Below are 23,074 nucleotides of genomic sequence, written 5' to 3' on the forward strand. Positions count from 1 at the left end.
AATGTACCTCCACTAAAATAGGAAGCTTGTTAAAAGCGCGTTGCTGTGCCCATCAAGATCCTGCAAGGAAACTGTTTAAGTGGAACAAAGATTCTTGATGTTAGCATGGATTAGGGACCAAGGTATCTGTGCCCACCCAGCAGCAAGCCAGCCGGCTTTACTGTGTAATCCCCTGCACATAGAACAAATCCACTGCATCAAGCTGAATTTAGGCCAAACACAATGCAGAGAGGAAAAACTCTTGCTTTTATCGCAGCATACTTCATCAGTTGGATCATCTTCCCTTTTAACAACTGATTCATGCATAAGCCTTTCCAGATGAGACCGTGCACTTACGTTCCCAGAAGCCTGAGAACACCCTGCGACTCCTCAGTGCATACATTAAAAGTGTGTAAACTGTGACCACTATCCCTCTCATCGTTATAACATGTTTGCTCAGCTGTTCCTTGGTGATTAGTTCTCCAGTTTTGATGCTGAGGTGAAGAAACAAAAAAAGGTAAAGATGCAAAAGAATCCTAAGTGTTAATATTAGAAGAAGAATGATTGCATTTGTTTTAACTCCTTATTGTGTTAACACCTCTGTGGATAAAAAAACCTTCATGTCGTCTCACTTGTTTTGTGTTACAGAACCAAAGCTCTTGGCAAACTTTATTTTTGTACAATATTCATTTTATAACTTTTTACAGAATTAAACTTGTTTCTATGAAATAAGCACGTCTCCTGGTATTCTGTGTACAGTGAGCCACCGGTGCCAGATGGTGCCAATTTGCCTGCGTGGTGTTTACCTAAGAATCATGTAAAATTTAGGATGAAAATTTGGGTTAAATGGAGAAGAGTGGTTTGAGAGATGGCCTCTCCAGTGTGGCGTCCCCTCCTGTTCTACATTCCTGAACACCAGCCCAGGGTCGTACAGTAAACAAATGCTCGCAGTAGAGCATCACAGAGCTGTAAATCAGGGTGCTCAAGAATGTTTCCACTGTGCAAAGAAGATATGTAAATGCTGATGAGAAAATGGCAGAGGTACCCACAGTAAGTCCGCTCAAGGTGTGTATACAGCGCATAGCTGAGCTACTCAAGTTTCAAATCAGTGCTCAGGTTTTCATGAGGTTATTTGTCTTTCAAGCCTCAAAATACAGAACGTCACAAGTGGCCAGTTTCCTAGATGCTCATCACTCATTGTTTTACTCCTTCCATATCTGATATTCCTTTGTGTCAGATTGATTTTTTTATTTGGCCACAAAAATTTACCAGGACACTGATTCAGTTGACATTCAGCTGTCTGCTTGTAATTTAGGTTGGTTAGGACTGTTCTACAGTTTCACCCGTTGTAAGTCACTCAATAGAAACAGCAGAGATGCGGTTCAGTGATTTTGCATAGCTTACGTTAACATCACACAACAGCAGAAGCATTAGAGGGAAACTAAAGATTTATTACCAAAATGTGCAGATCACTAGTAGAATTCAAAATTTTCTAAAGTGGCATGATCAATGTGACTCAAATTGTTCTTGCAAAACAAAGAGCGCTCACATTCAAATGTTGTAGGCAGTAGTTGCCTCTGAGGAATATGTTCTGTTTTACAGACGTGGGTTTCATTAGCATCAGTATGTTGTGGTATTCTCTGTCAGCTAAAATATTTAGACACTGTACAGGTTATTTAAGGGATTCAAAGAGAAAACTAAGAAACGGCTCTGCACTTTGCAAAGACAATTAAACAAACGCATGCCATGTTTGTAGCCACACGTGAGTTTAATCTTACAAATGTTAACATGAAAGAAACGGGATCCCAGGAAGCTGGAGTCGGAGTTCATTTTACAATATTTGCTATATCGTTAAATGATACAGTTTTGATTCATCAGTATCAAATTATCAAGTAAAGTTTACAAATTTTAAGTGGATAGAAGGTAGACCATATTTAAAATACTTCATTTAAATAGGTGAAAAAAACTTAGCTGAATACTTCTTTTGATCAGCTTGTAAGATATCTATGTATATATCTTTTAATTTATTTTCCTAAGCGGGATACAGTATGAGAATTAGTTTTTCTAAATCACAGCTAACAAAACTGTACAGCTTCAAAAACAGAAAATACTTAACAACCAGTATAAAGTAAGCCTGAAATGTTTTGCAATTTATTTTTACACACTAGCAAACTGTTCTTCATAGCTGATGAACAGAACCAGACCACAAAATCTGGAGCCGATTTATGGTGCATTAGCAAACTCTGGAGAAGAGGGAGAAGAGGACAATGGAAAGATGAAAAAAAAAAAGTTAAAACAATCGAAAGACACATAAAATACCAAGTTCTTCCAGTGATTGATGAATTACAGTGAGAGGAAAATAAACCTGTATAAAATTATATTGGACCTGCCACAGTCAAACTGCTTTCCATTAAACACTAAGGCATACATATAAATACAGATATGCTTATAAACATAGAAGGAGCTAACACACAGACTGTACATCTTTAATTGATGCTCCTAAGAAGAGTTTCTGACAGTAACTCTGTGTTCTGTGTTGATCTTCAAACCTTGTGGTTAAATTGCTGTCAGGCCACCCTGTCAGCCATCCTGTATAAAACGAGCTGCTGTTGCTTCAGATCTTGCGTTTCTTCCACTCTGGTTCCTTTTCAGCCTCCTCGTCTTCCTCCGAGTCCTCGGCAAACACAGGCTCTGGCTGGGTGCTAAAGGCATTTACAAAAACAAGTAACGATTTAGCTTGCAAGGAAGTTCAGACTTTAGAGAGATAGCTGCAACCAGTGGGATACATCATCTGATTTATCTACTACAATGCACATCACCAGTTAACTAAAGATGTTTGCAGAACTGTGTAGGAAACACACAGCTTTGTCCCACGCTTACATAGCTGTCTGAGTGATCTACAGCTGTCCATTACTCACCTCTATGCACAGTAAAACTATACAGCTCTTTAAACATTTAAACAAACGTAGAAAGAATCCCAAGTACCATAACAACTTAACTTAACTTATAATTTAACAAATGACAATTTGAGGGTTTCCTTACTGTTCGTATGCCGGGGCGACCCAGTAAGGGTTCTCTGAAGCCTCCTTGGCATGACGTAGGATGGCCTCTCGTGGATTGCTGTCATCTGTTTTATCTAAAGCGATGTTCTTCACGATGAATGAGGACAGCGTGCCACCATGAGCTGCTACTCTGCCTCCACGACCTGCCAGGACACAAGATGATCACACAAACACTTATAGTCAGAAAAAACATGTTTTAACCATTTTAACAAAAAATAGTTTATTACATTACAAACACTGTATAATACTGTTCACAAGCAATGCCAACATCACCTTAAGCAATAGAGGAGCGTACACAAAGGTTATAAGAGTTTCCTTGCTAGCAGATTATCACATTATGTCTGTTTTGTCCAGTCATTTCATTGTTCACTGCAGATATCAGTGCATAAAAGCTTTGCTCTATATCTTGGCTGGACTTGACTGCACCTAATGGACCATCTGAGGGAAAAACATCCTGCTCTCCCGAGGACATTATTACAGTTGTCTTGAAAGATCAAGGATTGGATATATACACATATAAACACACATGCATTCACATAGTTAAGCACCGGGATTTCCTGCTGTAGCTGGCCAGTGGGCTGTTTAGGGATTGAAAGGCACCTCTTTCCTTTGCTTGTAAGCAGTCAACCAACCACCAAACATCACCTTTCACTTATGCAAAGTCATTTCACACAAAGAATAAACAATATAAAGACAGTCTATCATCTAAAAACCACTGACCTATTATCAAGTAGTCAAACTTATTTTCATAAAAAGGACCAACACTTTCATTTGTAGACTATTCATTTTATTTCACTGTTTGTATCAAACTCACTGTAGCTGTACATGTAGCTTTCCATGAAGGCAAAGCTGAGTATTTGCCCTTTTCATTAGACCTTTTAGGTAGTTCTGCTCTAAACTAGTCAAAATACATTCTTATCACATCGTCTCCTTTTGTATGCTCCATATGTAAAACATTTGAGCATATTCAAACGTGTGTGCTTTGTATTGCTTTGTGTAGTATATGGTAATGAAAGACTAGGTCAAAAAAGCAGTGATGTGAAAAACACAACAAAATAGCAACAATGAGCCAGAAGGAAAAGAATATAGGAGAAAATGTTGTGCGGCACTGCGGCTTTCTGCTACAAATCTGCATCCAAGTTCATGCATAGGTGTGGGATTTTTGAATGTGTATATATTGTAATAAAAATATTAACACACTGTACAAGGATTCCAGAGAAAGTTCACAGTGGTTTACAATGCACCATTATGTCTGAGCAGCTAAGAAATATGAGGTAACAGTCAGCTATAATGAACCTTTGACAGGCCAAGTGGGAGCAGTAATGTTACAGCTCTTAACTTTAAGAGCGCTGCATAATTCCAAACTCAACAACAACTGCCCATCTGCCTCAAACTGAACTGTGTATTTGCCCAGTTACAAACAAAACTAATCACGCAGTTCATAAACTTCATAATTTAGTTTTTGCTCTGGAGCCGTTTTTTCTATGTTCCTGTTGTGATTGGAAATACTAAATCTAAATGAAGTCTTCCTTCTTACAGTTTTGTTAAAGTAATAAAATAGCATTTAAAAAAAAATGAAAAATGCACGTTACCTGGTCCGGACACAGGAGGCTCTGGTTTATGGGATTTCTTTGGGTCAAGTCTGTCCTTCTCCAGCTGTTTTCGTGTACTTCTCTGTCGGGCCTCTCTGAACATGGGTAAGGCATGAGCTGGAGACACCAACGTAAACAAAGATAGTCAAGTCTCTTAAGTAGCTCAAACTACCAAATCACATAGTGCTGTCACACAGAAAAGCAGGCAGGGCTTCTGGCAATATGTTTAATGTTTGCAGTGGACATATAGATTACTTCCCTGAACGAGGACAGTGTTTTTTGCAAGTGCAGAAACAGAACCTCTCCCACTGCTTTCACACCTTGCAGAAGATACGGTGCGCTCACATGAAAATACACACCTGTTGACCTCTGGCAGCATCTTTCGTCTTGTGTACTTTTTCTGCCATAGTGCACACCAACATATTCATTATATCCCCTATGTTTAGATTCAGACAATCAATCTGCTTTCTTCACACTTCTGTGAACACTATCACAATAAAGGCCTCCAGCACTCATATCCAAGAGTGTGTGAGTGAATGACCTCAAAGGTGTGTGAAAAGGAGAAAGTGTGTGTGTGTGTGTGTGTGTGAGCATTTGTGGTTGTATAAAGAGAGTGTGTGCTCTGCTCTTATCCTCGGAGGTTACAAAAAGACACTTTAGTAAAGGGCTAGATAAAGTGATTTTCCATTCAGGAGCCCTGTCACTGTTCAGTGTTAATTCTTCTCCTCCACGCTACATTAAGCAAAAAGGTTACTGTTAACAGATTCCCTCGCTTTTCTCAATGGGCCATCACTGGCTTCCTGTCCCCTCTAATTTTCCAGTGCCAGGGCATCAAGTGCGTCACTCGTCGCTTGTGACAGTCAAATGCCTGTCTACTTCACACCCTGTTGGCATGGCAATGAAATCACATGGAGCCTCTGAAAAGGCTGCAGTAGCCCAAACAATAAATGGATTCTGAATTGGGTCTCAGCAGCCAATAAGGGACGACGTGTCGGCAGCTGCTCTGCTCCTGTAGGTTCATGATTTAAGTCTGGGGGGGGGGGGCAAAGTAGTGTGAGGCACGCGTTAAAGAGATGACAGCCTCGTGTGTTGGTGATATGACAGGATGACAGGTAGGGGAGTAGCTTGTGCGTGTGGCGTGGACCGACAGGAGATCACGCCAGCAGATGTGGGAGAGGCGGCTGTCCGTAGCGTGATCCGGCATGACTGCAGACCACATGGCTGCTGCGTGGCACAGTGCCCTGTGGCTGTCAATCCACTCATACGTACCCTAGTTCATCGACTAATGGCCACTGAACACTATCTCATTTCTTCAAAAGCATCAAAGCATGACAAAGTGTTTTTGGATGTTTGTGTCCGAGACACAGTAGCATGTAAACAAGAGCTGGTGCGGTTAGTCGATGGCTGACATTGTTTTGGTGATTCCTTTTAAAAAGGCACAGCGCTGTATCATGTGATGAGCACTATTAAGCAGATGGGTTAGTGGCTCAAAGTGGACCAAACTGCTGGAGCACTTTGTGAAAGCCACTTCACTTTAATTGCTTCCGTAATTGTTTACTGATTAAAAGGTAACGTGTGAAAGGCAAGAGGGAAGTCAATTAGGTTCAAAGTTCATTATGTGGCAAACTATTAGAAGAGATTTATATAATGGATGGTGAACGTGAGTCAGTGTATTGGTGAGCATGTGTGTATATGAGTGCAGACGTGGAAGAACCTACGTGTAATGATGTAATCTTGTGTTAGCGTCTCTGCTTGTTTCTCTTTCCGCTTGCTCTTCACTACGCAGAGCATAGCCCCCCTGGAAATAAGAATATAGGTTATTGTATAGAAAACAAGAGGTCAAGGATAAGGTTTATTTTTTGAAGCGACCTAAACTAACAATGGGTTTATCTAAACAATTTTTGATAAACTATCACTTTATTCTATTTCTATTTATTAAAAAAAAAAAAAAAAAAAAAAACCAAACATACTGTACCTGTGGCTCTTTACAGGATCATAGTAGACTTTGGCCAGTCCATTCCCAGTTCCCACCATTATCTGGTTAAGCTTTGGGTGCCACAGGCAGCGGACGACACTCTGGAGCACAGAAACACATAGAGACAGAAGCTACATGATCCAGATTTGTTGTATGATTACTGAAAGTGTTACATGTGAGGAAATGAGATCATTCTTTAAACTGCAGCTCTCAACAGCTGAACAGCTTTCTCTATTGTCAGTCAGATCTTTAAGGATGTTTCTGCTTCTCTGCCAACAAACGGAAACAATCATATTTTATTGTGAAAGTGTGACCCGGTTGGTTGTGGTACAGTGGGGATCAGTTCCAGTATGCTCCGCTGATCTAGTTGACTATATTTGGATGTTAGGATGAGGGTTGGATCCTTGTCTGTGTGTGACAGATGGCCGAGTGCCAATACGCAAATGTGACCACATTCATCCAGAGGTGTGTGTGTGTGTGAGAGGGAGAGAGAGAGAGAGCAAAAGAGGGGGCGAGAGAGAGATTCACGCACAGTTGTTAGACAGTGATGAAGACCCTCTGTCCTGTGACAGACCCTCTGTAGCACTGTCTCATTTCTTTACACACATCATCAGGGCATCACAACCTGCGATGACTTGATTGAGAGTGCAATTGTTAATACACATGTATTTGTATCATTTGAAAATGAGGGGCATATCTTTATGTGGAACAGAGAAGTCAATCTGGGAGGCAGGGGTCAGGGGCAGGAGAGTAGGCTGGGGGGTGGGTAGGCCTACGACTGGGACGTCCAGATTCTGTTACAGTGAAAGCTGCTTAACGCCCAGCTGTTCAGCTTCCCACCAGGATACCAAAGGAAGAAGTCTCAATCATAAACAGGCACGATCATACACACAAGTGCACAAGAGGACAGACAATTATGCAGACGAATACGCATGCATGTGAAATCATGTCTTGTTTATGTTTTACTTACATTGTTATAATATAAAAACTATAACATACAACTGGATTGTAATAACCAGTATTCCCTGCCCAAAAAGGTTTTGACACAAATAAAATTACTCAACAGATTAAGTCACGTTCCAACACTTTCATTCAAGTGTCCAACATAAAAGACTTTGTACACATGGTGAAATCATCCAGGATCTTGGGTATCATACCCATTTCTAAACCATCAGGCCAGCAGCCCGTCACTGTGTAGCTCATGGGACAGATGAGGGTTAATCTGCTCAACCAGATCATGAGCCAGCTGTAATTGATAGAAAGATCTGGAAAAGGTTAAAATAAACCTCAGATATACCATTCATATACTGGCAGCTAGATGATAATATTTATAAAGGATTCTAGTAAACTTAATAATCACATATGTAAATATATTTGCACTATGGAAATGCAGTGCATTATGTTTACATAACAACTGCTAATTTGTAAAATCCAACAATACAGTGGCTTCAGACAGTTTTCATTACATTCTTTGGACCCTTTTATCCAAAGCAACTTACAAGTGAGGTACAAGGTACAATATAAAGGCAAGGTAAGCGTAAGGTCTTGCCTAAGAAACCCCTACTGGAGGTAGGCCACTATACTATCCAGCCACCACAGGTTCTTTTACACACTTTAATGGGTACATCCCTGTTCCCTTATTTGATCATCCTTTAATCCTTGCTTGCTAATCCTCAGTCTGTACTTAATAATTAATTATGACAACATGTTTTTAGGTGGAAAGGCTGATGATAGTGAGCTTCAAGTTTGCTAAATGACTTTTAAAGGACTCTAAGTACATGAGGAAATGCATTCTCTAACATCAAATTAAACTCTCTGAGGAGAAGTTGAAACACTATGTTGGGCAAAAGCCAAGCACTGCTCATCACCTGGCTAATACTCTCTCTCTATAGTGAAGCATCGTGGAAACTAATTTTAAAGAACCTCTTTCAGAGTGTATGCAACCGTAGACTCGGGCTATAATTCACCTTTAAGCAGGAGGTGGACAAGTCTTTGAGTATCTCAACCAAAGACCAGAGTTAAATCACCCATCTGTGGAGATGGCAGTTCACAGATGCCAAATTGTGATTTTGTTTTTATTAATTAGCAACAAATTCTACAATCATATCTTTACTTAAATCGGGTTATTAAGTGTAGAATGATGGGCGATAAAATCAAATGTACAACACTTTAAAATGTCCAAAAAGTGAAGGGGTGTTTCTGAAGTCACTGTAATTATTTGTAATTGTAATAAGCTGCTGTAAATTTCCTCAGGGAGATGCTTCACATAGAAAGTTCAAAACTTACAGGAACATTTAAAAACATGTATAAATATGTATAGTGAATGAAGTCTACTCACTGTAGATCACCGTTACACAGATTTTATGTTTATTTTTTTACAAAGCTCAGGGAAATTATTTGATGTACAGCGCAGCAGCAAAACAGAGACCCACCCAAATCAGTCAGTAAGGCCAAAATACAAGTGACAAAATAGCCAGGTAACTGCAGTTTAGTCAAATTCAGAATACAACTTCTTCAGATCCCAACTAATCATTCTGTCAGCAGTGGAACAAGTCGAACAGAAGGCGCAAAAAAGCTTAAAACAGACAAATGCAGGGGGGCCCACCCCAACTGGATCCACTGAGTTATCCACAGCCAAGCACAGCTCTGTCGAGTCCAACACTAAGACTGCTTTCCAGAGATTCAGAGCAGCATGTTTATACTCTAGGAACCCCTGTTTACGCTTCATGTCCACAAAATTACATCACATCATGAAGAAGGAAACTTTCATCAGTCTGTTCTTCAGTAGCAGCCTTCTATTTCCTATCACATTAAAATACCAAAGGTTGATTAGGGATAAATACGACAATGGCCACTTGCCAAATATGTATGCTGATTATTAAATAAAATTATGTAGCAAAAATGGGACACAGCAGAGACAGCTGTGTGTTCTGTTCAGTCACTGGTGAGTGGACTGCTTCTGACAGACTGTGGTGAGGAGAGGAAAGGAGAATGTTACTCGTAGCACCTCAGCAACACACTGAGTGGGCACATGTCCGAGAAGTCTGTAATTAGCATGGACTACCTTCCTGGAACAACTGGCTTTTACATCTTGCAAGATTTACTTGGTAAGATGCACAAGAAAGAGCAGAGTTAAGGCTTCCCCTCTGCTTTTCAAGCTTCGCTGGTCTTATTGAGGATGAAAGGCCAGCGATTTATATCAAAGGCCTCCTTATAGAGCATGACAGGAAACAGCTTACTATTCAGAAGCCATCAAGCATGAGCTGGTAAGTGTAGCATGGGCAAACAGCAACGAGTGAAGGTGGCCAAAGGAGCACAAGTACAATATTTGTCTGACTATGCAAAGAAACATCATAAAACAAATTGGGCTGAATATTCAGCTGCACTCCTGACATGCAGGATCTTTGACTTGTTAGTGCAAATTGAAGACTAAATATCAGTCATCAACATATTCAAGTACCAAGAAAAAAACATGTCAAGTTAGAGATACCCTGGACCCATTTCCCCAATACACTTTCTGGCTGGATTTCTCCATTTGGAATCCAGCCAAAGGTTCAGTGCTTTTATAGTCAGCAGCGTCACCTGGTTCATTCCCCTTCTGATGAAATAAGGGAAGCTTAGAGTGTCTGCAGTATTTACCAAATGGGCCTAAAACAGCCTCCGCTCCCAAGCGCACCCAAAATCCAGGTCTGGGGTTATGTAGACTGTTTAGTTAGAAATGATTGGTGGTCCTTCCTTTCACTTGCCTGCCTTGTACGCCACTTTATAAAGACCGCACTTAAATTCTCGGGCCATCCAAGAAGCAGACAGCCGATGTAAACATAGTAAATAGCACATTCATCAGGTTCATTGAGTGCACGTCAACTAGAAATAACTGATCTGCTATAAAAACTAAGCAATTTCTTTTTTCATAGACAATGAGGTAAAGTTACCAATATAATTGGTGTGGGTGACAGATTGTTAGAATTATGGTCAGTGGGAGGGGACGAAGGGCTGAGAGAATCAATTTTATCTTTACTTATTAAATATAATAAAATGCTATAAATGCAGCAAGTCATAAATGTAGGACATCAAAATGGCTTCTTTTTAAAAACTTTTGTTGTCATTTATCCAGTGAATTTATCAAAATAAATTTAAAAACCCTGAAATTTCTAATCTACATTTTGCAATATCACAGTACTTGATATCAGTTATGAACAAAAAATTCTAAACCTTTTTAATCAAGTTTTACATAGAGTACATAAACAGCAATAACATGTTGACTAAATTATATCACAACAAGACCCAGCTAGATGATTAAATAAATTATTGACATATACTAAATTGGCTGGAGTTATTTTTAAGTAAGTATTAAATATTTGAGTCATTGCCATAAACACGTGGCACCAATAAAACCCATTCCCAAAGCAATTGGCAGCCTGTACCTGTTTCTAGACACCAATGTTTTTAAGCACTGCGTCAGATTCTGGGTGAAATCTGCTGGATTTCTGTACTGCACTAAGAGTAAGCAAACAGGAAAAGGTTTTGCCGCCCTTCCAGTGGAACTGAAGTGAAACTCACAATGGCAGATGGTGGAATGAGTGAAAGGCCAATGGAAAAATCACTTCCAAATGTTTACCCTCTTCGGTAACGTCAAAGAGAAGGCCACATACACAGATTGATGCAAGGGAGGAGGAGGCTTGTTAAGTTCTAAACAGACTGTTTGACCCAGAGTGTCTCAGGTCTTTCTTTCATGCTGCCTATAGCAATATCATCACCACAGTGATCATAGGCACAAATGTTACAGCTCATTCTGTTTCTAAAACAGAATTTTAGTTTGTGAACTGTCATCTAAAGAGCTATCTAAAGAGAAGAGGACAAGTACCATCCATACAAAAGGGTCTCTAGAAAAAGTAGAGAACTCGGTTCATCCAGATTAGAAAAAGTAGTGTGACTTTCTTTACTTGAGCCTAACTTCAGATATCTGAACTGACAGGGTTATGTAGCTCCCTCACTTAAATAAGTGTGTCCAGACCTTCAACAGTGATCATTTTATTTAAAATGACAGCTGCATTGCACCAAGTCTATTATTGATATATTATCAAACTACCATTGTTTTGACTTACATGTGATGTGACATGCAGGTCATATTTAGATAAGAAAATAACTAAATAAAAGTGAAATTGTATACTGCATTTACACTGTTTTTTAAATCTCTCATAAGATGCAGTTAGCAAACACAGGCCAACCTTCCCTCTCCTCTGTGTAACTGTGTAGTGCAGTGTGCACTATGCTGTGCCAAGGTTTGCAAGCTAACAGCAGCTGGCTGGCAAGGGGAAGCATAAACACACACAAACCCAGCTTTTGTTTCTTTTCCCCCACTCTCAAACGTGTTCACTCAATGATCCACGTGGAAGTGTCATGCCTTTGCCAGGGAGACCCAATTAAAAGCCATTAGCCTCCGTCAGGCTAGTGGCTTTTAGTGGCTAGTGTATGTACAGACATACAGTGTTAAATCGGTACAAAAGGGGTTTCAAGGAGGAAATGCAGAGTAAGAGGAGTAAGAAGCAACAACAACAAAAAGGTTATTTAATTTTTAAAAAACAGCAAGTCTGTGCAATATTTTAGCACCTGTGGCTAATTCACTCTTCTCATTCCAGGTTAAGATGGAGTAAATATATATTCTGCTGTTTTGTTTGTGATTTCAAGGGAAGAATGTGTCATAACTGAAATATTATGTTATGAAATGTTTGATCTCAATTACAGAAAAAAATCCTTAAGTAAACTTATCCCAATGTATCAATTAAAACATCATTTAAAAATATCTATAATTACAATATCTTAACTATTAATTACAGAGGCTGCAGACTATGTCATTATTGCTGTCAGAAATAAACCGCCAAGAATAAATAAATGATAGACTGAAGTTTCAATCCGTAGGAATAATTATATGACAAGAGAAAAGGAAGTTAAATAACATATATCCATATAATGCCAGTCAAGTTTTTACAGCTGTCAAAATGTGACACTGTGTTTTCAAACTGTTGTAATCATATAGTTTTTTTGAGACCAGATTAGAAATTACATCCACACGGTTTTCATTGTGTTTCATTACGTTTCATTGTATATTTGTTATGTTTCTTTTTCCACTGTGCATCATTTTGGGTTATTTTGGTTTGAAACCACCATATCATATAACCAGCTGAAAAACATCTCATAATGAGAGCATTTGTGGTTGTGGAGACTGAGGAAGAACTTACTGCACTGGAGACTTCAATTTCATAGACTCTCTCAAAGGAAGCTCGGTCAAAGAAAACCAGCTTCCCATTTCCCTCATCTTTCTTCACCGACGTCCCAGTTACAAGAAGTTTGTCATCTGGGCTGAAACAGCAGTCAGTCCTAATGGGGAAAAGTCCACAACACCAACATAAGTTCATAATCCCTGCATAATTCACTCATTACAAGCAAACAGGAAGATTTAAGAGAAGAGTTAAAAAGTCCCACATGGAAAAATAGTTGGTCAGTCCAGTAGCAAGTTTCACAGGATTCCTGAAGTTGCGTATATCCCATGTCTTCAGTGTGTCATCACCTATTTAAAGGATGGAGATGGAGACAACATGTAAAATTTAAACTGTGATTACTACTTTATAGAGAGCCACCAAAGATTATTCAGTTAACATACTGTGCTATGTTTTCCATACTATTAAGGGATTAAGAGTTGTATTTAACTTACATTTTAGAAATGCATTTTGTTAAGGGCTCTTAAACCCAGCTATTCCTGTTTGTCTTTGTGTTAGAAACCAAAGACAAGTTATTGTTGTGTGTATATAACAACTGCTGTGAATCTTCTATGCTTTGTTAGTGGTGGTGCCTGTTCATTTCCACACTCAGAGAGGGACAAGCCACCACTCTGTGTATAAAACATCACTTTGACTGAGACATTAAGCATTCAACCTAAAAACTAGAGGCTCCAAGCTGAGCTGCTGATGAATGCAACTTCAGCATGTGTAATGGTTGGCTGTGGGGTTTGGCAGATAAAACGAAAAAGGTATTTTTCTTACCACCACGTGAAGCTAGAGTCACACCATCATACGAGAAGGAGAGGCAGGAGGTGTCTGTTCCTGGGGTGTGTGCTTGCCGACAGTGGAACTTTGTATGGACCTAAAAAGAAACACATTCACCACATAATATTACATGGGGTCTTATATAGTTTAGCAGTGATGTGTATCAACTACTGTCTCAGATTCATGTCCAATGTAATTGTCATGATAGTTATGATCATCATTACTCCTGTTTGTGTCTTATAATAGACTTGTGACAAAATAGAGATAATACTTAATAAATACTTGAGAAAATATGTTAATGTCTAAGTCCCAATGTCACAGACATAAGCTTAACTAGATTAAATAGATTACAAAACAAAATGAAAAGTATAGCGCACATCTGGCACACTCAGTTTCTATAAACATGATACTAAGGTCACTACTCACCATCTATACTAACGACATCCTGATGTATTACAGTATGAAATTGCTAGAGTGTTACTTTAGTAGCAAATGTTTTAGTCTGTCACCTAACAGCCCTTTTCACAAAAAGACCTTTTCATTCTGTATCTTCAAAACAACACACGGTTTTCATTTCCTCCCTGAACACCATAATATTTTTCACTAAGAAATCTGCTACATCTTATGAAATACCTGCAACTTAACACACTGTACCAAGCACAGGCTTTAGAAAGGCTAGAGACCACTACGATTTACCTTGGCAAGCTTAGGTGCCTGCCAGGCATTTCAATTTTTCCCTTGGTTCTACATGAAACAGAATTATAATAGTCTTGCTGCTTACAGTTCACCTGCTAATAACACGCAACAGAAAGCCTCTGAACATTTTGACTCTCTGCTCCTTACTGTTAGCCACCCTTAAACAAGTGTTATGCCACAAGTCTCAGCCTATGTCACATCAAAAAAATCAACAATCACAATAGCCAAATACAAGATAGGGACAAGGTTACTTGCTAGAATAACTCGTCTTGTAAAATTGTGAACAATGAAATAAAGGAGTAATAGGAAAAAAACAAATTTTATAAATCAGGTTTCTAGTCATTGTCAGCATTACCGACCCTGTGAAAGTTGTACAATGTCCTCTGTGGCTTTATCTGATAATAACCCTAATGATGTCATCAGGGTTATCTCGGCTTGGGTTTGGAGACTACTAACTTTAAACAACACAACTGTGTTAACAACCTGGGGTGGAATTTAAAACATGTGGGCATTTACCATAACTGATGTTTGACATCCAATGTGTTAGCCTTACTGGGGACCCCTCTACTACTAGAGCATTTCTGACTCTATAGCATAAATTTGATTTTAGAGTAGTGTTAAAGTCACAAGTTATTATTGTTGATTGATGGACAATTTGCAACAATTTCAACAATTGTGTAACATGTGCTTTCCATGTTTTTAATAGTGTCCTTTGTTCCAGTTTCTGAAATATGTGTATTTCTTGCTTTTGTTTTATATTTTATGTGATGGTAAACTGTACATGTGTTGATAACAACTGCATGACATTTTACGACAGCACCATGGGCTTGAGGAAACTGACAATCTTTCTTCCCCATCAGCTGTAATTTTATAGACTATAAGTGATCAAGAATGATCAAGAATCAAGAAATAATCCATAATAGAAGTAATTTAAGTTCTACACATGGTGAATGTACATGCAGACATACAATGGAAAAACAAAGGCACTCCACAGAATGAATATTACGGTCTCCCAGGCACTTAATGAGTCAGCGTTTCCACCAACAAGGTCTTCATCGGGCAATTAGTGTGTGTATAATTCTGCTCTTGTAACCGTTTCCCTGCAGGTTGCTGAATATGAGAATGTGCACTTACTCAACTTGGCTGTGATGATCAGCATGTATCACTGATTTAGGTAGACTAAGTGTCATTTCAGTTGAGGGTCACTGTATATAAATGATTACAAAGGTTAGGGGGAATGCAATCGCAGTTTTGTAGTTCATGAAGTAAAACTAGATAATGAGATTTCAGGAGAAAGAGGGGGAGTTGGTGCCCTGTGCCCAATTCAAAAGTGATCCAAAATATGCCTAATTAATTCCAGCTGCTGCAGGCATGTATATATTCCCCAACAGAAGAAACCTTTTGTCTTATTTCCAAGATGGTTTGCCATCTGATGTACGTCCTCAATAGTACAGCGTGTGTGGCAAGTCTACAGCTCCAGGCTCAAAATAATCGAGCGCAGCAGTTTTTTTTACACTGAGATAATTTTTTTCTCATTCAAACACAAAGGAACAGCAAGAAATAAGAAAGTCCACTGAAAACAGAGACAATGAATGGCAGTGAGAAAGGTGACAACCTTAAAACCATAATAGATGTTAAAATTCACGGTATTGCAGTTTTTAATCATAATTCCAAATTAAATGCATGAACAAAAGTTGAAATTAATTTTAATCTTGCAATTTACTGTAGAATATTTGCTTATTAAATTATGTCAAAGGAATTATTTTTTGTTGGTGAACTAATCAACTAATAGTTTCAGCGCTAATTGCAGTTATTTGGTACCCGTGTCTCCGCTTTATCCCACTGTTGCTTACCAATGCCTTATTTCTACCTGGGCTGAGTACAACCAGATTACCAAGATAGACCTTTGCTAGACGCTGGTGAAGCAATAGTCTGGGAAGTAGGCCTGCTAAAACTTAAGCAAACATAACCTTAGTTTATACAGCTACATTTTCATTAATTCTAAACGGAATGCAAATAAATCAGTGAAAAGAGAATTGCAGCAATACAGGCTTTTGACCAAGAATGGTGGATAAGGAATTTGAAGTAAGCACAGAGCGTGGAGGAAAGATAAGATAAAGAAATGCTGGCAAAAAGAGCAGAAGATGGAGGAGCATGAGGTGAATGAGTCACGTGTGCTCATCATACAAGTAGGAAACAAGGCCATATTTCATTTCCAAATGGAGGGAAGTTATTAACTTTGAAGAGACAGATAACGCAGTTACCTTGAACTGAAGATAAGATGGATTCCACTTTTTCATGCCTTGGCCACTTAGCCCCTGTACATTCTCCAGGGGTAATTTCCAGCTTCCCATCATCGTTTCTCTCTTCTACTACCTTTGACTCAATTCCATTCCCCTCATTTGTTATCTTTCCTATTCTTATTTACCTGTTCTTTCATTTGCTGCTCTAAAATGGACTTGGTTGATAAAGTCAAGAGGTGAATTCAAAATGAAAATTACACTTTCCAATCTTATAGCAGGTGTGGAACAGTTAGGGCAGCCTATTAAAAACCTAATAAGTAGCAGCTGAAGTACATGTGTAAAGCTTAAACCTAGACTACTCAACCTTTAGCTAGCACTGGGCCTGAGCTTTGAGAATAGACTACTTTACTTGACCTATTATAGTAAATAACAGTATTTTATTTTTTTTATCAGCCTTATACATTTGATGTTCCAATTCACAAGATGATCACTGTCACTCATCTGCCATGTGCAAACATTTAATTCCCCTTCAGACAGCTGTAGGGACATCTATGAATGATAAGCATAAATGTGCTGTAAATCTGTGTGTGATAAATTGGGTGGTGTCCAGCTAACTGTGAACAGGAATTATCTTGTCTTATGAGCTGTTGTATGAAGGTCAAAGGCTCATTATAAAAACTGGCCTAGCAAAGGGTACATCTATGGTAGTTTATAACATCTGTATGACAATAATACCTGTGTCTGGAAGGAGCAGAGCTGCAGTGGGAGAATATATGGCACATGGCATGTAGATATTACACCATAAATAAACTGCAAGAAGAAAGTGATGAAATTTGCTTTGCGTAATGTCAGATGTGACTTTTTTTCTTAAATAACTTTCAAAGTTCTGTTTTTTACCATGGCCATGAGTTTCTTAGGGTCAAGTAGTAAGAAAAGTTATGAGCTCTTGTTCAATAATGATGAATCATTCAATTTTTTTTCCTCTATATCTGACGTCGTTCTTTCTAAGATTAACACCATCTGCTGTTAGTGCATGCTGTGTTTTAACCCCGTTTATGTTGTATTGTTGTGCTATGTTATACTGCTTACAGGAAGAAACTGCCTTGCTCACAGTTAGGAAACAGGTTTCCTATGTGGACATTTAATTTGTGCACACAGTCAAACGGGCACATAAATTCAACACATAAAACACCAGACATGGCAAGCCGTAAAGGAAAATGTAATTATTTAAATAACAAATAAATGGGATCTTCTATACATTTATGAAGATAAAATAAAATGAATGCCTTAAATAAGTAGCTCGTAGTTAATGTAGCTGCTTGTTTTAAACACGCACTCACACTCGCTATTTCCAGATCATATACTGGTGTTGTGAAAGCTTGAGTGTTTATTTACTAACCTGATGTTGGCTGGCATTGGTAGATGCCATGGTGTTTGCTTCCTGTGATAATCTACACAGCCGGCTTGTGAAACCAGATTCTCATACACTGAAACTTCTCTCACGTCTTGTGACAACCTCCGTAAGCTGCGTCCTTCACTCTGGCCAAATAATATGAGGCTAAATTGTCACAATTTTTATTCAGCAAGCCAAAGTAAGTATGTCTTTAAACATATTTGCAAACCACTTTGTGTAAGATTGTCCATACGTACACGGTGAAGCACACTAACACAATCCATACACACACACACACACTGAGCAGCAGGGCTTGATAAATAGCTGAAGGAACAGTATTGGGTTTCATCCTCAGTAGACTATGATAACAATCTACCACAAGGGCAACTGTTCCTAACCGCGTTATCTGAGTAACATTATATAAATACTGCAGGGCTCTGCATTTCTCCTACCTCCATACTTTTACAACCACACACCTGAAAGACTGAATGATGTCCAGTGAACAGTCACTTGTAACATCTCACTCCTGACCTGTCACTTTTTGAGGATCAAGTGGCCAAACCGCAGTACTGAACAGCTGCTTTGAGCTTTCATGTCATGGACATCAACAAGTGGTGATGGTGAAGCTGCGCGTGTGTGTGTGCATGTCATGGAGGATCATGCTGGAGTGAGTGACCAGATAATCCAACAGCGAGCTATATAAAAGACGTATTTCTCTGTTTCAGCTACACACAGTGCAGAAAATAGGACTTGATAATGTGTTGTGTGTCCGCTAAAAGCTTTTGCGTTCCTTTTATAAAAAGCATCTCTTCAAAGTCACATTGTTTAGCAATGAAATCTGGGGTGAATGTTTACAATCAACTTGCCTTTAGATAGCCCAGAGGGCTGGTTTGTTTGCACCTTAAATGCTTCCATCCTGACATGCTCATTATGAGGGCTCTGCAGGTACTCTAGTCAGTTAGCAAATAGTAGACAATTTCCTAAACATTTTCCCTGCGGTTTAAGTTCTGCTGTTATTGAGTTAACCTCCCGCATCAGCCCTATCTTTTATGGACCACAGAGTTTATGGCGATACTGTGTACAGTCACTTCAGTGTGTTGAGGGTCCTTTTAAGTTAGTCACTGTAAATAGTGTGCTGGTGGTCAAAAAAGGTCCTTGTTATTCATGTAACAAAAGTTAGAATTTAGCTTCTAGAACATAAAACCTCTTCAGGATCTTTGGCTTCTCCCAAAATGAAGGAGATGCTGCACTGACAAAGCCAGCACCTGCCAAAAACAAGAGAAAGTTTGCCATGTCATCACTGTGTAGTTTATCAAAACCACCACTTTTGGGGTCCCACTTTGAAGTCTAGAAACATCTACGTCCACCGCTGACATCATAACATTCCTTAGGTCTCTGTGGTAATGTTTTGGAACGACGGTCTGAACTCCCAATGCACAAAGTGTCACAGAGTGCACATTACCTGGCAACCATTGAAATGCAGTCTTGTAATTCTGGCATCGACCCCTCTGGTCAGAGAATGAGCATGCAATCACTCTTTGTGGCAGCTCACTAAAAGAGACCTACTTGACTCCCATCATAGGATCAATCAACTCCTGTTAGAGTTCAAGAGCACAATGTGTCATCTTCAATAGCTTCTCTTCGGCATGAGCTCTAGATGAAGGTCGTGTACATGAGTGATCAGGATTGACCTGCCTGCATATTCTCGCTATGAGTAATAGTGGCAATACGGTAAGAGATGGGGTTTGTTTCAGTGGGGGAGGGAGCAGCAGTAAAAGTATCAGGAGGTCAACTCCTTTTTAGGCTTGTGGCTGAATTTGAGGCAGCAGCACAGGTTGCTGATTAGGGCAGAGATCACCAACTGAATTCTTGAGCCATTCAGACGGGACAGACTCCAGTGGTCAGGCAACAGACATGACTATTGTAAGCTGCTATGGGGCACATGGTAAATATTTAGCTTGGAGAAGGAGGGATAATAAATTTTAAAAAGGGTTAACCCAATCACTTAGAGCCTGCCACTCGAGCTGCCTGGGGTGGCTGGAGAGGTGGAAGTACAGACACTCTTAAAACTGAAAAGTAGTCACAGTGAAAACAAATACCCCCATCTAACTACACTGTTTCTGTGTCTTATGATTATGAAGTTGACTGTAGAAGTAATTATCATGTAGCCTACTTCTCATTTGACTAATCTGGATAAACCGCTCTGTCCAATCAAGCTGTTCCAACTCACTGACCACAGCTTAATTGTGACTGTTGCTATTCTCATATGAAATAACAGAAGCATCCGACCTTGTCACACAAGGGGATGAACAGATGAAGTTATCTGAATTGAAACAAAAGAATTACGGATAGGAACGAGACAAAACATTGAGGGCAGAAAACAATCTCTTATTCTCCATAAAAACTGACAATAAGGATTATGTTTAAAATCTATATTGTCCTGATATCTGTGTGCTGTGCTCCATCAATTTTATTTTCCATCTAAAAAATATGGCTGTACTGTGTTTTAAGACTCCCAAGTGTGTAACTTGGCAAAAAAAAAAGCAAAAGAGCAAGCCATCGAGTGAGACAACACTATACTGGACTGATTCCTGCAATAGGTTGTCTTTGAAAATACTAAATTATGAGTTCTGCAGGTCCCCTGAACATTTCCACCTTTTCCTCCTTCTTCCCATCTGTATTGTTGAGAGGAGTCTTGCATGTAAAAACCAAGTGAAGCTTCCAGACTTGCTCTGTTATTGATGAACAGCAAATTATATCCTTTTCTAGCCCAGAGAATGATCATAGAGGGATTTGTTTTGTTTATCTAAATGATTAGGTAGGCAGGTGTGGGTTAAAGAGTAACCATCAGTGAAAGAAAATGTGCACCAGAAGATCTGCTTGATGAAAGATGGGGGAGATCTATTCTGCAGCCAGCAGTCATTTTTAACCATCTCAAGCGAAAATAACAAAATAAGTGAGCTCAAGTCTTCCCAGGAGCCAAAATCAACTATTAACTTAAGTATCTGAATCTTGAAGAATGATGACTTAATTGCCTAATTAACTAATAGTGGAAAATCTACGGGGGGAAATTGTGATTGGGCCTCCCAGCAACTTTCATGTAACTCCACTCAATCATCACACGTCAGTTAATTCAGTTACATAATCAGATGCCTGTCTGTTGGTTTGCTGCAGAGTGAGACCTCAGAGTTGTACATACATTCGTACAAGGATGAAGCCAGCTGACTTTAGGTGTTCTGCCATTTTTGGCTGTTTTTAAATGCCCTGACAGGCAACTGCCATATAAATTTAGTCTTAATGCACCCTGAGATTGATATTCAAGGTCAACTGAAATGACTGAATAGCTACTTTTATATATATATATATATATATATATATATATATATATATATATATATATATATATATATATATATATATATATATATATATATATATATATATATATATATATATAAGTAGCTATATATATATATATATATATATATATATATATATATATATATATATATATATATATATATATATATATATATATATGAGATGGACACAATAAAGAATCATATGATAAAAAATTGTGTAAATGTGTCCATTACTTTGGATTATATGCATATCTACATACCTAATTGCATCAGCCATCAGTCTCAGCTTTTTGGTTAGGAGTGTGGTGCAAAGTACAGGTAGGTATTGTTCTGCACCATTTATTCTTCACTCAGCACTATGTATAGCCACTTCTACATCCACCTTGATACATGCCTTTGCCTTTCCCTTTAAAATCTGTTTAAAAGTAGAAATCTCTAAATGAAAAGCAATGTTTACCTCATATTGAATGTATCTAGTAATCACGCCTGTGTAGGACCACTAATACTCACAAACTATCCTTTGACAAATCATTGTAATTTTATCATCTTGGCACACGCTGGCTTTTTCTGTTGCAAATTATATTTTCCAAGACACAGTTTAGCAAAGAACTTACCGGCCCCATAGACTAATAAAAGCATAATTGTGTAACTGACTCCAGTGTAATCTAAGATCTACCTGCAAAATGTGCATCTCTGAAGTGTTAATTTATAATGATCATTGCTCCCTGAAGTCAGGCTGTAGAAGTGACAACGTGTAAATACTATCGTCCCTTTCAAGTGTGAACTAAATGCAAAAGTATCCCTTTTTTTTCTTTGGTGAAACTGGTTATAGGTTATAACCGGGCCAATACAGGTTAGACAGACTATTTCATAAAATGTTCAACTACTACTTGTTTAGACAAGTGCAGCCAGACATTTTGAATTCTGGTCAGTGTTAGTGACATGTTGAACTCTGACCTCTCTGGCCTCTCTGGCCTGTGACCAGATGACCTGAGTGTCAAGAACGTATGCCATAACTGAACAGACATCCTACGTGTGCAACTTGCAATGTGAACATTGTGCTCATCTGTATGTGTGTGTTTTGCGACTCACGCTGAGGTTTCTGTCCCAGATCTGGATGGTGCCATCCTGGCAGCCTGCTGCAATGAGCTTCCCATCACGGCTGTAGGTGCAGCATGTGGGGATGACCTTCTTACCCTGAAAGGAGCGGGGTTTAAAAACAGACTTGTGCTTCTTCTCAGAGTTCAGGTCCCATGTGCGCACAGTGCTGTAGAGAGACATGTAGAGAGACAATCCAACTGTCATAAAGTATCCGTCTTTCAAAACATATTTGATCATTAACACCATCCACCACAATAATAAATCAGAATCATACAAAGATACAGTGTTCCCAGTTACTCTCATGAACACTAGGTTAGGCAGCTACCCCAGGACAAACAGCAAAACAGCAGTTTCCATGAAATCCTGAGTGTCTCTTTCACATGTTGAACACATTGTTCAACTTGATCCTGACTCCTGAGAATGAACTCAGTGAACAAAGCTGACAGGCACCAATATATTTATTTGTGGAGGATAACTTGGAATACATCCTCTGTGACATCCCATTTTTTTCATTATCTTTTCTGGGCCTTTGTGACATCACCAGAAAGCAGATTAAAGGAAGATACAAATTATGACAAACAGTGCCTACCAGGCTTACAACTCACTATGTAAACTCCACAAGATATGA

The 23,074-nt window shown here is 38.9% G+C and overlaps 1 protein-coding gene across 1 annotated transcript in view; it reads right to left on the reverse strand.

Moving 5' to 3' along the window:
• Positions 1-708: 708 nt before the first annotated feature.
• LOC113159191 (WD repeat-containing protein 70) overlaps positions 709-23,074 on the reverse strand; it is a 34,633-nt gene continuing 12,267 nt past the window's right edge. The window contains exons 10-18 of the mRNA XM_026355753.1: positions 22,438-22,612; positions 13,649-13,748; positions 13,092-13,176; positions 12,848-12,986; positions 6,609-6,709; positions 6,352-6,431; positions 4,634-4,750; positions 3,022-3,184; positions 709-2,681 (exon numbers count right to left, since the gene is read on the reverse strand). Coding sequence (XP_026211538.1) covers positions 2,594-2,681; positions 3,022-3,184; positions 4,634-4,750; positions 6,352-6,431; positions 6,609-6,709; positions 12,848-12,986; positions 13,092-13,176; positions 13,649-13,748; positions 22,438-22,612 — 1,048 coding nt within the window. The 3' untranslated portion in view covers positions 709-2,593. The remainder of the gene's footprint in view (positions 2,682-3,021; positions 3,185-4,633; positions 4,751-6,351; positions 6,432-6,608; positions 6,710-12,847; positions 12,987-13,091; positions 13,177-13,648; positions 13,749-22,437; positions 22,613-23,074) is intronic.

Source organism: Anabas testudineus, chromosome 12 (assembly GCF_900324465.2).
Source record: "Anabas testudineus chromosome 12, fAnaTes1.2, whole genome shotgun sequence".
In the NCBI taxonomy this organism is placed as follows: domain Eukaryota; kingdom Metazoa; phylum Chordata; class Actinopteri; order Anabantiformes; family Anabantidae; genus Anabas; species Anabas testudineus.